The following is a 15,562-nucleotide window of genomic DNA, read 5'->3' as shown; positions in this document are numbered from 1 at the left end:
AGATTGCCCCAAAACGTACTGCTGATTGTCTCTGATACCTGTTGATTTGGAGGGAGGTCTGTAACCTGATCTCAAACATGGCTTCCTCTGCTTCCATCCCCTTGACAACGTGAGTCAGATATCTAGGAAGAATCGCTAATTAGCTATCTTTGATCCCAACTCACTTTCAACTTAGAAACACATGGATAGGTAATAGAACCACTGTTTACAACCCAATATGACAAACTTTTGGGAGATCCAGGGTCTACTCATTGTTAACTTGGAAACCACTGCCATTGTCTCCGTGTAAATACCTTGCACCTTCTTAATAAAACAGTCTAAGATATCTTTTGCTCTCTAACAATTTAACCTTTCAGACTTTGTGTCAGGCAGACTCCAGAACAGGTTAGATGACATCCTTCCATTTACTTAAACTTAAAGGCATTGTTTCAAAACATCATGATTTTACAGGTCTCTCAAAATCTTTTCTTAATACCTTTTTTCAGATCTAGACATGGATGAAGTATTGACAAAACGGATTGCTCTATAAAAATTCACTTTATTGCACCTCCCCAGGTTCATTCCATCTTCAGCTGCCAAACTAATTAACAGAAGCTTCATTGATTCATATCTGTCCTCTCACCATTTATCTCTGTCCAAAGATCTTCATAAGGACTGGTAACAAGCTGTTATTTCTTATCAAACTGTTGAACATAGTGTTGTTTACTAACATAACTCATACTCTACTTCTACACACTAATTGACTTTTGCATTACAACAAGCGTCTTAATGAGATAAGGCTAAATGAAGAGCCTAACATTAGTTTCGTAATATGGTTATTTGTTTTAATTATCTGCCCAATTGTTCTACCATAATTGCACAGCCTTCATCTGACCAAAGCCCCTTTATTGGACTTGCCACAGCTGTTATCACCTCTTTATTCTCTTTTGGGGCATGGGCATCACTGGCTAAATGAGCATATATAGCCATCCCTTGAAAAGGCAGTGGTGAATTGTCTTCTTGAACTGCTGCGGTGCAAGTGGTATAGGAAGACTGACAGTGCTGTTAGGGAGGGAGTTCCAGGATTTGGGAACAGTGATATAGTTCCAAGGCTGGTTGGTATGTACCTTCTGGTGGCAATGTTCCCATGCATCTGCTGCTCTTGTTCTTCTAGATGGTAGAGAGTGAGAATTTGGAAGATGCTGTGAAGGATTCTTGATGAGTTGCTGCTATGCATCTTGTAGATGTTGTACTGTGTAGGGAGTGAATATTTAAGCTGATGGATCAGGCACCAATCAAATGGGCTGTTTTTCCTTGGATGGTGTCCAGTTTCTTGAGTGTTGTTGGGAGTTGCACACATTCAGGCAAGTGTAGAGTATTCCTTCACCCTCCTGACTTGTAGCTTATGGACAGGCTTTCTAAAATCAGCAGGTAAATTACTCTCTGCAGAATCTTGAGCCTCTGACTTGCTGTTGTAGTGGTCTATTTTGGTAGTATTTATACAGATGGTCTGGTTCATTTTCTGGTCAAATGGTCACCCCCTCAGGACATTGATCATTCATTCCAGTAGTTTTATTTCTAGAGAATGAACCCTTAACCGGAGGGAAAAAAGAAGTTAAAAGCACTAGCTTATTCTTTTGCTTTAACGAGAACGAAGGACACTGGAAAAACACAACAGTTCTGGCAGCATCTGTCAGGAGAGAAACGGAATAAACACAGAGTCTGTGTGCTCAAAATTTTCACCCTGTTTATTCTGTTGCTCTCCTGATATTTGCTGACAGACCTGCTGAGCTTTTCTAGTGTCCTCTGTTGTTTCAGATTCCAGCATATGCAGTATTTTGTTTATTATTCTTTTTGTTTTAAGATAACTAAACATATCTTTTATTTTAAGCATATTTCTTGGTTTTTAACCTACATTCACCACACTTCAAAAGTACTGCATTGGCCATGAAGTGCTTTGATAGCCTTGAGGTCAGAAAAAGGCACTGAAAGATTTGTTGTTTTCTCTTTTTGCCAGTTTTTGGAATGCATTCACTATGTTGCCATTTACAATCATGTTACCAATGAGTGCCAGATGGTGCGTCTGCTGCGGAATCAAATCAGTCCATTTAGCATCGTGTTTGGCTTGACACTGAGATATTGATGCTGTCACGACAGTTTACTCAGTGTGTCAGATTCCTTCCTATAATCTATCATCCTCTTGTTTGTTTTTTTTTTAAAATGTCATTGTTTCCTGTTCTTTGTTCCAGGAGAATGCAGCTCCCAACCCTCTGGCTAAAGAGGAGCTGAATTTGCTGGCACAGTTAATGGGAGGTGTGGAGAGCAAGAAGCCTGTGGGTACTGAGCCAGGGTTTCGGCTGAATCTGTTTGGCACAGATGAGGAGGAAGAGTAAGTTGACTTTATTTAGTTGTGTGTCTTTCGCAGGAACAAAACATGCATTTACATCCACATATCCCTTCCCACAGACACCCCATGTGCATTCAGTTGCACCCCTTTCACATGCATATACCCACATCCATACATGATCTCACACACACATCCATGTTCATATACTTTCTCCCACATGCTCACACACCCCCCTGTGCACACATTCACAGGTATGGAAGTGCAGAATTGACTCCTTGCTATAAGATTCTATAAAAATGATTTTTTTCACATCTCACAATGCCTCTGACGTATCCCTGTTACGAGCGGGAGTCAACTTGGACGAGTGCCTTGCATGTTCTAGTGGCACCCTTATTGCAGAGGCCCGGAGTGGTATTACTGTTTTATTCTCAGCTGGGAAATTATGCATAGTGTCAGTTAACCCAAAACCAAGGCAGGAAATAATAAATTTGGAATGATTTAATCCTCCACACACAGGAATTGTGTTGCTGTTACATCCTGCAGGAAGACCACAGGGGCAATGTATCTTTGAGAGAGAGGGAAATCTGAGGCGTTTGCCATTATGCTAGATCATGGTCTCGATCTAAACCAGGCCTTTAGATCTTAGTCCAGTGGAGGCAGCGGTAATGTAGTATCACCATAAAGCATTGCCAGTGAACATTTCCATCACACAACAAAATTAACCAGATACAGTGGAAACACAAGCTTGGTCCATACCATATTATGTGAGTAAGAAAGTGTTATTTATTGCAGTCTGATGTATTCTAAAGAATGAAGCAGGTTCTTCACAGCCACAGTAAGTTATATTTTGGCCTATTTTTGCCTTCTAGTCATGCAGCGGCCATAAGGCCTCCAGATCTTTTGGATGAAGTGATCGAAATAGAGGTCTCCAAGGTGAGTAGAATGTCATTGGATCACTGTTTGCAACAACTGCACCTTGCTCTTTAATCAATGTACTCCATGAATCAACAAAGATTTTAATACCAGCAGCCTTTTGTTACTTCAGCTGAATGGGCACATGGGCCACTTCAGAGATGCAGATGTTGGAAAGGGTGTTACATACAAGCCCAATCCTGTCTCGTGCCCATGCACACTCTCATCAGAGACGGTCACTGGACAGCAGTAGAGGAGAGCTCAGCTGCTTTATTACCTATAGCGACAGTGCAGCCAATTGTCATGCTCCTCTAACTGGCTGAGAAGGTCTGATATGTATTCTCTCTCTCTCTGTCTCTGCAGGACCAGCAGCAGCATGAAGAGTTGGCTAGAATAATGGGAGAGTTCCGCATCCAGGAGCAGCCCAGGCACAGCCGCAGTAAAGGGGATGACCTTCTGGCCATGATGGATGACTTGTGAACTCTGCCAGTCAACAGTGAAGTCTCTTCCCCATGACGTATATTGGCACAATATGTGTGGCTGAGTCACTAGCTTTTACTTCCCCAAACAAGTTACAGTTCCTGTACCAAGTGCTGAATTCACGTTCTGTACAATTTTGTGCACCTTGGCACTGTTTCATCCAGTTAAATTCACTATCCATAGTACATATTAAACCAGTCAGAATGTGATTATATTCACCAACACTTAATGATTGTCAAAACCTGGATTGTGGTTTGGAATGTAATGGGCAATGAAGGAGACAGAGGCTTTGGCTCAGCTGTGAATTTCTCCATATCTACGAACAGGAGGCAGATTTGTACGGGATGCAAGTGTCTTTTTTGAATATGCATCTATGAAAATCAAATCGCACCAGGTAAAACAGATTCTGGCCTATTAATCACCAAAGAGTGGGGGCAGCAAAAGGTAAAAGTGATACATATGTTGCCTCACAGCACCAGGATCTGGGTTTGATTCCAGCCTTGGGTGATTGTTTGGAGTTTGCATGTTCTCCCAGTGTCTGTGTGGGTTTCCTCCGGGTGCTCCAGGTATTTTCCATGGTCCAAAGATGTGCAGGTTAGGTTGATTGGCCATGCTAAATTGCCCTCTCATATCCAAAGATATATAGGTTAGAGGTAAATGTGCAGGGTTACAGGGATAGGGAAGAGGGGAGGGCCTGACTGGGATACTCTTTCAGCAAGTCGGTGCAGACTCAATGGGCCGAATGGCCTCTTTCTGAATTGTAGCACTATGGTACTATTGATAAGCATTTCATGTCATTGAAACAGTCAGTGTGGGTTATACTTGGGTCACAATATGCTATAGTCAATGACAGTAGGGTCACTGAGTCATGCTATGAAACCCTGCTTGTGTGTGTGTGTGTGAGACACCTGAGGTCAAAGTACGTGATAGTGGGGTCACTGGGCCACCTTACAAATCCTTGTCAGCAGTTGTATGAAAATCTGCCAATCTTGTACAGTTCAGATTTGTACAATTTATCTAATCAAACAGCCACAAATCTTGTTTCTACTTTTAATGTTAAAGGCAGAGCTGGTGCCAGGATTTTGATTTCTGCACCTAGAATTTCTAAAAGGTCAACTATTAATTGCCATTAAATGTTATATAATAACTCTAAACAACTTTATTAAAATATTATAACCAAATTGAGTGTCAGCATTAATTTGTATTTAGCATATCTGATTCTCGGGATAAAGGGATTGATGTATGAGGAGAGCTTAAACAATTTGAGCTTCTACTCACTGGAGATTAGAAGGATGAGAGAGACTTTGATCGAGGTATATAAAATTTTAAAAGTGTTTGATAAAGTAAATGTAGACCAAATGTTTCCCCTTATGGTGCAATCTTGAACAAGAGATCACAGGTATAGGTTGTGAAGTGGCAGATTTAAAACTGAGATGAGATGGAACTACAGGCGGATAGGGTGAATTTGTGGAACTTGCTGTGTCATAGAGCAGTGGAGTGTGAATCGATGAATGGTTTTAAGAGGGAGATTTCTAATAAAAAGAGGAATATTGGGAAGGGGGGTGCAGTGGATTTGAGACTAGGAAAGAGATCAGCCAGGATCTGATTGAATGGTGGAGCAGACTCGAGAACTGAATTTGCCTACTTCTGCTCCTAGTTCTTACATTCCTATTCCTGTTTATATCACTGCCACCTCACAGTGTCAAAGATCCGGATTCGATTCCCAGCTTGGGTCACTGTCTGTGCTGAGTCTGCACATTCTGTCCATGTCCATGTCCATGTGGGTTTCCTCCAAGCGCTCCGGTTTCCTCCCACAGTCCAAAAGATGTGCTGGTTAGGTGCATTGGCCATGCTAAATTCTCCTTCAGTGTACCCAAACAGGCACTGGAGTGTGGTGACTAGGGGATTTTCACAGCAACTTCATTGCAGTGTTAATAATGTAAGCCTATTTGTGACACTAATAATTACACTTTATTCTCAGTTTGTTAGACTTATTTTAAAATTCAGATAAGATATTTTCATCTCATACAATTCTGATTTTCTACCTTGGATTTTCGACTGGCTCTGATTAACCTTGTATTTACTTCGCTTGCTGAAATAATTTATTTTAATGTCTTAATCATTTCAGTATTACTTTTTTAATATTCACTCTCCATTAGCACTTTTTCCTCCCTTGCTTTTGTCAAGTGGCCTGAGAATGGCATAACTGGGCCATAGCGAGGGAATTGTGTGAAAGTATATTTCATAAGTTAAACAGGAAAAAGAGCAGGGTAGCGATGTGAGAAATGATAGGAAGAGACAGCGCAAACGTAATTCGGGGTGCTGCAGAGTGTGAAAAATCGTTTTAAAGAAAGACAGCATTAAAGGTTTGGTATCTAAATGCACACAGCATTCATTACACAATGATGGATGAACTGATCGCACAAATATGAATAAATACGATGGCAATTAGAGAAATGTGGTTACAAAGTCAGGGGTCTGAATATTCAAGAATATTTGGCATTTCAGAAGGGCAGGAAGAAAGGAAAAGGTGGTGGGGTAGCTCTGTCATTAAACAATGAGATCAGTGCCGTAGTGAGAAATGATCTTGGTTTCAAAGATGATGTAGAATCGGTTTGGGTGGAGATGAGAAATAGCAAAGGCACTGATGGGAGTAGTTTATGCCCCCACTACCCCCCGCAAACAATACACTAAGTATGTATACATGGAAAAAAAAGACCTTGTTTTGAAAAAAAAAGTACTGAAATACTTGTAGGAGATCTTAATTTTCATTATTTTTGGGGGTTTCTCGGGTAGCTGGGATGAGCCTCCAGAGTGTCCGAGGCCCAACCTGAGGTCAGGGCAGCTGCAGAGGCCCAGCTTCAGGCCCCGGGGTCATCCAACACCAAACTCCTGCACACCAAGCAACTGCACCAGTAAGAGAGGGATCCTGAGGCCAATAGGTGGGACCTGAGCCATTGGGGGAGGGTGTCCTGAAGCCAATGGAGGGAGGATGTGTCCTGAGGGCAATGGAGGGGAAGGTTGTCCTGAGGCCAATGGGGGGGGTCCTGAGGCCAACGTGGCAAGGGGGTCTAGCTAAGGTAAATGCATGGGTTATGGGGATAGGGCCTGGTTGCGATTATGGTCAGTGCAGACTCAAAGGGCTGAATGTCCTCTTTCTACACTGTAGGGATTCTATGATTAGATAAATCGAATTGGTAGAAGAGTTCATAAAGTGTATTTGGGACAATTTCTTAGACCATTACTTTGTTATTTTTAAACTTAGCGATGTGTACCAAGACAGGAATACTTAATTACCTCACAGTAAAGGATCCTCTGGCATGATCAAAACATAACAGAATTTTGCAATTAGTTTCAGTGTGAGAAATGTGGATCAAAGACCAGTATCTTAAGCTTAAATTACAAGGGAATGACGACAGAGTTGGCTAAAGTGGACTGCCAAACTAGTTAAAAACTACGACGGTGGAGAAGCAGTGGCAGGCATTTAAGAAGGTATGTCACAACTCTCAACAAGGTTATAACCCATTAGGAAAGACTATGTGAAGGATGTACTTATCTATGGTTAAGAAAGTTAAGAATGGTACTAAACTGAAAGAAAACATACACAAAACTGTGAAGATTAGTGGTAAGATTGGTCAAATTTTAGAAATGCACAAGGAAAAACCAAAAAAGAGGGCGAAATTAGAATATGAAAGAAAGCTAGTTAAAAATATAAAAACAGGCAGTAAGAGTTTCTACAAATGGAGAAAGAAAAAGGATAACTGAAATGAGAGTGTTGGTCCCTTAAGTTATGAGACTGGGGAATTAATGGGAAACCAGGAAATGACAGAAGAGTTGAACAGGCATCAGTCTTCCACTGTAGAAGACACAAAAAAAATCCCAAGATTGGTTCAAAATCAAGAAGGGAAAGACCAGGAAGGGAGGAACTTCAAGACAATCACTAGAGGAAAAAGTAATGAGAAAACTAATGGGACTAAATGGGATTGCATCATAGGGCCTTAAAAATGGTGATCGCAGAGATAGTGGATGGATTGTAGATCTTCCAAAATTTCCAAGATTCTGGAAAGATCCTAGAGGGTTGGAAAATCACGACTTTTCAAGAAATGAGGGCGACGAAAAGCAGGAAACTAGGCCAGTTACACTAACATCTGTCATTGGGAAGTTGGACTTTAACATGGTGCTGTGAGACTTCTTATTGGGAAATTGCCAGAATCCATTATTAAGGAGGTAATAATTGGACATTTAGAAATCGTAATACAATCAGGCAGAGTTAATATAGTAAGTGAAAGGAAAAAGGTGTTTGACTAATTTATTAGAGCTCTGTGAAGAACTAACAAGAAGAGTGGATAATGGGGAACCCATAGAATTAAATTCCAAAAGGCATTTGATAAGTTGCCACATGAAACGTTGCTACATAAGATAGGAACTTGTGGTGTTGGGGTAACATGTTAGCATGGATAGAGGATTGATCAGCTAACCGCAATTAGAGAGTTGGGATAAATGGGTCCTTTTCAGATTGGCAACTGTGACCAGTAGACTGTCACAGGGATTAGTGCTGGGGCCTCAGCTATTTTTTTTTAAACTTTATTTATTGGTCACAAGTAGGCTTACATTTTTACTGAAATGAAGTAACTGTGAAATTCCTCGAGTTGCCACACTCCGGTGCCTGATCAGGTCAATGCACCTAACCAACATGTCTTTCAGACTGTCAGAGCACTCGGGGCAAACCCATGCAAACATGGGGAGAATGTGCAAACTGCACACAGACAACGACCCAAGCGGGAATGGAACCCAGGTCCCTGGTGCTGTGAGGCAGCAGTGCTAACCAATCGATATTAATGTCTTGGATGAAGGGACTGAATTTAATGTAGCCAAATTTGGTGCAGATACAAAGATAGGTAGAAAAGTAAGTTGTGAGGAGGATAGAAAGAGTCAGCAGAAGTATATAGACAGTTTAAGTGAGGGTACAAAAAGTTGGCAGATGGGTTATAATGTGAGGAATGTGAGCTTGTCTACATTGTTAGGAATAGAAAAACTATTATTTAAATTTTGTCATGTAGTATAAATTGTCGTGATTGTTTGAAACTGGGTATTCTTGGAATTGACCTAATGAGTATAAGATGAAACATTTTCAATATGTCTTTGCAACAATGATTAGAGGATACAGTTATAATGTTCCTATAACTATTTTTAAATCTTGTTAGTTAAGCCAAATACAGTAAACGCTGAAGATATCATCTGATGTATTGCATTGAAAGTATTCTGACTCTGACAAGTCAGAGGGAGCTAAATTAAATGTAGAATGATTTTGAATCATTCAGTGGGTTACATCTACTTATGACAATTTAGTTTCCCTAAATTCCATCCACTCCATGAAACCCTTTCCCAGCCAGTGCTCCTGATGGACAACATTGTACAGAGTGAGTATTATCAAGAATCTTGATACCCTCCTTCATTGAGATGAGCTTGAGAAATAATTTTCTTAATCCATTCCCTCCATCCTCATCTGCTGTACAGTGAGAGGTGGCTAGGATGAATTCCCCTCAAATCGTCATCGGACAGGTTGATGTTTTCTGTGCCCAGAATGCAAGGTTGATAATAAATGCAAACTGTTCCATTTCTCCCAGCCCATTGCTCAATCATTATAGAACATTTGGCCAAGCATTTGAAGTTCATTTTGTGTTCATCCATGTTCATTAATTTTAATAGATATAGTAACCTAGTGGTTATAGGAGTGGACCAGCAATCTAAAGGTTGTGAGTTGAACTGCAGCAAATTATGGAACTTAATTAGGCAAACAAAAATAATAATGAAAGCTCCAAAATGTTGTTTTTTATAAAACAAACAGTTGGTTTACAAATAACCTTCAGCGAGCAGAACAACCATACCTAGTCTGGCATACACGTGACTGCAATTGCATGTTATGTAAAAAGTTAAAAGTCAGTTGTCAGGGCAGTAAAGAATACTCAATAAATATTGTTTTGGCAGTGCCCATATCCCCAAAATAACATCTTGTAAAAATGTTGGGAGCAGTAAAGTTGAATTTCCAGGGGGTTTTTTTTGCTTGATATAATGCATGCAAATGAATTGTTCAGGACACCTGAAATTTAATAAACCACTTTGAACAGCAGCAGAAAGTCCTTTATGGGAAGATCAGCAAAGGCTGAAGAAAGTGCTTTGGTTGAAAATCTATTTGAGCCACGAATAGAAGTGAACCATTGTTCCCTGCTCTCCAAGGATGGAGAAACAATGGAGAGGAGCTCACAAAATGGGACTGAGTGTACTCAATATGTGTATTTTGTTATCTATTGAAAGTCAAGTTCTATGCAGTATGCATGTTTAAAATGTTAACCATTGTTTTATTGAAACTATGGAGGAGAGGGTTAGCAAGTTATGGCAAGTGTAAGATGATATTCAGTGGCACAAGATGATTGTCCAATCTCAGCAGTCAGAGCCAGTGATTTACTATCTTTTTTAAAGCCAGTCTGTCAATTTCATTGAGTTGCTGCGCTGCTGCTTCCGACCTTTGGGCAATAGTATGATGCCAGAAAGCCAAAGCTGGTCAAAGGTCAGTTACAGCACGGCAACCATCAGGAGAAAGCTCTGTATTGAAAAGTGGTAAGTGTAATCTCTACTACTTTAGAATCAATTAGATTTTGTGTGTATGTGTGTGCACGTGCAGGGGAGGGGGGCGTGGGGGGAGGTGGAGGTTGGAGACGGGATGGGGGGCTGTGGAGGGCAATGTGTGGGAGGTTGGGGGAGGATTGAATGTGAGGTTGGGGTGTAATTATAAAGAGAGACCTTTATATGTTACTGGTGTGTGAATAAATGAAGTCTCAGCATGTCATTTCTACAAGGTTGCTGACCCGTGCTACAGAGGATTGAAAGTATTTGATTATTTCTTTAGTTACTGTGGAATGATGCAAAATATTATTAAATTTATGAAGAGATTGTCAAGAGTATTTCATGTTTCTGATTCCCAGCTAAATGCTGCCCCTCAGTGGCACTGTTTGTAAGTATACTGATACCCAGCTTTACCTCACCACTTCCATGTCTAAGTTTTCACAGTTGTCACAGACAAGCAGCTGTGATATTATAGATTTTGTAGAAATGCTAATCTTCCTTTTTATATAGGCCCAAGATGGCTGCCAAATATCACCTGACCTTTCCCACTGCAACATGATCAAACTCCCAGCAAGCTCCATGTGGATTGCAGATCAACCTATCCCCAGATCCGTGAAGACATTTGAAATTCAACTGGTGTTTCCACAAGGGGTAAACAGAAACTCATTGCAGCATCCATGCAGGTGTGAATAACTTAGCTCCTTCATCCTTGGACAGTGGGAACCATTGAAGTTAATGGCTGAGACCATTAAAAGTTCAACTTTCAGTGAAAAAGGCAATGGGTGGTGGGGATTTTCTGACCTCTACACCAGGCACATTTGGAGAGCATTTGACTTTTTAATAGCTCCATGAATTTTCTTGTCCAGCTTGCAATAATGCCCACATTCTGTCAGGATTCCATCCCATCCTCTTAATTCCTTCGCCACTTCCGCATCTGTCCCAATGCCACTTTCCATAATGACACTGCTTATATGTCTTCCTTCCACCCTAATCTATGGTTTTCCACCCATTGTGATTGACAGAGCTCTCAACTGTATCTGACTGATCTTCCATGCCTCTGTTCTCACCCCCTCCCCTCTCTCCTTCCCAAAACCTCACTTTATTCCCCAAGATCTGCATTCAAAGGATCATCATCTGCCATTTCTGCCAACTCCAACATGATGCCATCACCAAACACATCGTCCCTTCACCTCCTCTGTCAGCATTCTGCAGGGACTGTTCCTTCTAAGACACCCTACTCTACTCCTCCATCACACCCAACACCTATCCCACCACCCATGGCACCTGCCCGTTCAATCACAGTAGGTGCAAATGCTGTCCCTTTTCCTCATTCCTGCTCACCATCCCAGGGCCCAAACACACTCTCTAGCTGAAGCAGCACTTCACGTGCATCTCCTTAGTCTGTTCTATTGCATTCTAATGCAGTCAACTCTACATCGGAGAGACCAAACGCAGACTGGATGACCGTTTTGCAGATCACCTTCGATCTGTCTGCGAGCAGGACCCAGGCCTTCCTGTCACTTGCCATTTCAACACACCACCCTGCTCTCCTGTCCATGCGTCCATTCTTAGCCTTTTGCAATATTCAAGTGAAGCCCAACACAAACTGGAGGAACGGCACCTCATTTTCCGATTAAGCACTTTACACCGTTCCAGACTGAACGTTGAGTTCAACAATGAACTCTCCCCTCCAGCTTCACCCCATTTCCATTTATTTTGTTTCAATTCATTTCTTTGTATCTTTTTAATCCATTTTTATGACATCACATTCTTCTTATTTTAAATTTTAGTTTCTTTTACTGTTTCATTTATCCACTCCTAAATCTCACTTTCCATCTTATTTACACAACCCTGCTACCACCCCCCCCCCCCCCCCCCCCCCACCTCACCCAAGGCCATCTGCTGCATTCCTCAGGTTTATCCTGCACCTTTGCTCTGCCATTTACACATTCTGAGCTCTTAATGGACGCTATTAGCTTCATTTTCAGCCTTTATGACCACCATTTACATTTCCTTTGTCCTTTTGTCTATGGCATCTTGATCAATTACATCCCCTACTCCCGCCACCCCGCCCCCCCCCCCCCAATCCATATTTACTATGAAACTCGTCCTATTTTCTTTGTCTTTAGCTCTGACAACCAGTCAAAATGTTGGCTCTATTCTCTCTCCGCAGATGCCATCAGCTCTTCTAAGATTTTCCAGCATTTTCTGTTTTTGTTTCCGATTCCAGCACAGTTTAAGTAGGAATTTCCCTTCAGAGCCAAAGGTCTGAACCCTTTCAGGACTTCCCTCTTAACAAATAACATCCAATCCAATAGATCTATAAGTAATAGTTACTACCTGTATTTAATTGAGTGGTTATTCTGGGGAACATCTCAGTGAAGATATGGGTTTTAACTGCCTCCACGAAAGGTACTGCAAACCAGCACTGGCTTACAGGCTGCTAGCTGGATTCTGCCCCTCAGGCTGCTAGATGGATACTCCTCTCTGCTTCCACAAAAGAATTGCCAATTATATGTTGTTTCCCTTTGAAGATGCTCTCTGCATATTTGGCTCTCTGTCCCCTCAGTTTAATATTAGCATTGGGAATACTTTGGGGTAGAAGATGGTACCATTCAGACATACAGAATGTGTTTTTTTTTGTCTCTTTACAATCTGCTAATCTTATTGGGTTTCGCATGCTTTTGATTTGATTTATTGTCACATGTATTGGTATACAGTGAAAAGTATTATTTCTTGTGCACTATACTGACAAAAAAAAAATTCATAGAGAAGGAGAGGGTTCAGAATGTAGTGTTACTGTCATAGTTAGGGTGTGGACAAAAACGAACTTGTGAAATATCTTTTGAAGCACTGCTGGTTTCTAACCTGCTGGCACATTTGTGATTTTGTTTTCCTTGCAACAATCTCCAATCCTTTATTTAGAAGCAGCAGAAGTGCAACTTTTAGAAGCTGAGGGAGTTTATTCCATCAGCAGTAAGTTCCTTTCTATCACAAAGAATCTTTCTCAGGGAGTATCCATGCACTAGACCCTGGGAAGAGAATGAAGTTATGAACCTTTCAGTTCTTCATGGAGTAAGGTCAAAGGATGCAGGTACAGAAGGCGGTGTGACACGACAACAATTCGCACGAAGATCTGCGGGATCCGAATTGGCTGTTTCCAGAGAGTAATACGCAAGAATCTCTTGGCATACTGAGTGACCTTTCAGAGGATGAGGTCCTGGAGAATGAGTCTGGAAAAAACAAAAGAACAGATGAGGATTTCAGCAGTAGGTGAGCTAAGGTAGGGAATGTAATGACTGTGATGGAAATAATATGGAAATATAAGGTTATTGTCATTAAGATCAAGGGGCCACTCGGCCCCTTGAGCCTGCCCCACCATTCAATAAGGTCAGGTTGATGTGCTTGTAACCTCAACTCCACATTCCTGCTGACCCTCAATAACCTTTCACCCCCATGAATGGTTATCTACCTACCTCTGCCTTCAAATTAGTGAAAGATTCTGCTCCCACCACATTTTGAGGAAGAGTTCCAGTGACATATGACCCTCTAAGAATTCTCCAATAAAACTTCCCTGAACTGCTTCCAATAGATTTGCATTCTTCCTTTAGTATAAGAATACATGGCACTCCAGTTATGGTTTTCTCTATGCCCTGTATAACTGAAGTATAACCTCCCTACTTTGCATCTAATTTCCCTCGCAATAAATCTTAACATTCTTAGTTTCCCTAATTACTTATTGTATCTCTAGACTAACCTTTTATAGTTTATGCAGCAGGATACTTCAATCTGTCTGAATCTCACAGCTCTGCAATCTTTTGGCATTTAGATAATAAGCTTATTTTTCATTCTTCTTACCAACATGGACAATTTCCCTTTTTCCCACATTAATATTCCATGTGCCAGATCTTTGCCCACTTACTTAATCAATAATAACTTAATAATTTTCAATGTTAAATGCCAAAAAACAAAGCAGGAAGGAAATATGAGCATGCGCTGGATTTTTCTACAGGTATTAACCAACAGCACGAGCAGTGGGTTTGAAGTCTCTCATTCGTGGGACATGGATGTTGCTGGCTAGCCAGCATTTATTGCTAATCTCCAGATGTCTTTGGAGAGCATTTGAGAGTCAACCACATTGCTGTGGTTCTGGAGTCACATACAGGCCAGACAAGGTAAGGAAGTCAGATTTCCTTCCCTAAAGGACATTAGTGAACCAGATGGGGTTTTCTGACAATCCAAAATGGTTTCATGGACATCAGATTCTTAATTCCAGATTTTTTTAATTGAATTCAAATGCCACCATTTGTTGTGGTGGGATTTGAACTCGGGTCCCCAGAACATTAGCTGAGTTTCTGTATTAATAATCTATCAATAATAATAGTCCATCAGCTCCTCCCTCTGTGCCTCTGCCATTTGAATTGAGTACAGATTGTTTTCTCTGTGGTTCTATGGTTTTGCTTAATAAACTTTGCAGTCTTAATCCATTTTCTGCTGGATGTGGGCCAATGGTCAAACAAAATCCCTTAGTTTAGCATTAAGCCAAGGAGCAGAAAGTAAGTTTTATTTATTAGTGTCACAAGTAGGCTTACATTAACACTACAATTAAGTTACAATGAAAACCCCGCAGTTGCCACACTCCAGTCCTTGTTTAGGTTCGCTGAGAGTGGATTTATCATGAACGAAGCAACCAACCAGCACATCTTTCAGACCATGCGAGGGAACTGAAGTAGCTGGAGGAAACCCATGAAGACATGGGGAAAATGTGCAGACTGCACAGAGACGTTGACCCTGGTACTATGAGGCTGGAATTGGACCTGGGTCTCTGGCACTGAGGCAGCAGTGCCAATCACTGTGCTGTCTTAATGTCATATTGAAGCAGTAAGGAGTGTCCCAGAGGCAGCAAAGAAATGGAAAAACGCTGGAAAATCTCAGCAGGTTTGACAGCAATCAGTATCTCTCTTCCCCCACCTGCTCAGTTGCGACGACGGGTTATCCTGACTCGAAATGATGGCTGTTTCTCTTCAGACCTGCTGAGATTTTTCCAGCAGTTTCAGATTCCAATATCCGCATATTTTGCTTTTATGTTAGAGATTCTCCACCCATCAGTGATCACCCTGAGGCAGGTTGAGGTGAGGGTTATATCCAGAATTCCCCCACACTGACAGCGGCAGCTGCCTCCAGCCGCAGCCACGTACAGACACACTTCCGGGTGCGAAC

The 15,562-nt window shown here is 41.4% G+C and overlaps 1 protein-coding gene and 1 long non-coding RNA gene across 2 annotated transcripts in view; one reads left to right on the top strand and one right to left on the bottom strand.

Moving 5' to 3' along the window:
* Positions 1-8,960, top strand: part of oscp1b (organic solute carrier partner 1b) — a 53,072-nt gene extending 44,112 nt beyond the window's left edge. Inside the window, exons 8-10 of the mRNA XM_080211184.1 lie at positions 2,229-2,368; positions 3,196-3,259; positions 3,602-8,960. Of these exons, the coding sequence (XP_080067310.1) occupies positions 2,229-2,368; positions 3,196-3,259; positions 3,602-3,718 (321 nt within the window). The 3' untranslated portion in view covers positions 3,719-8,960. The remainder of the gene's footprint in view (positions 1-2,228; positions 2,369-3,195; positions 3,260-3,601) is intronic.
* A 3,709-nt stretch (positions 8,961-12,669) lies between these two features.
* Positions 12,670-15,557, bottom strand: LOC145357917 (uncharacterized). The gene is made up of 2 exons (XR_013889390.1): positions 15,314-15,557; positions 12,670-13,575 (listed from the first exon to the last, which is right to left on the bottom strand). It is a non-coding gene; the product is annotated as an uncharacterized LOC145357917 (long non-coding RNA).
* Positions 15,558-15,562: the final 5 nt, after the last annotated feature.

The sequence above is a fragment of the Carcharhinus amblyrhynchos genome, chromosome 24, assembly GCF_965287045.1.
Source record: "Carcharhinus amblyrhynchos chromosome 24, sCarAmb.v2.hapA, whole genome shotgun sequence".
In the NCBI taxonomy this organism is placed as follows: Eukaryota; Metazoa; Chordata; class Chondrichthyes; order Carcharhiniformes; family Carcharhinidae; genus Carcharhinus; species Carcharhinus amblyrhynchos.
The sequence above is the reverse complement of the archived record's forward strand: the minus strand, read 5'-3'. Positions and strand labels throughout refer to the sequence as shown.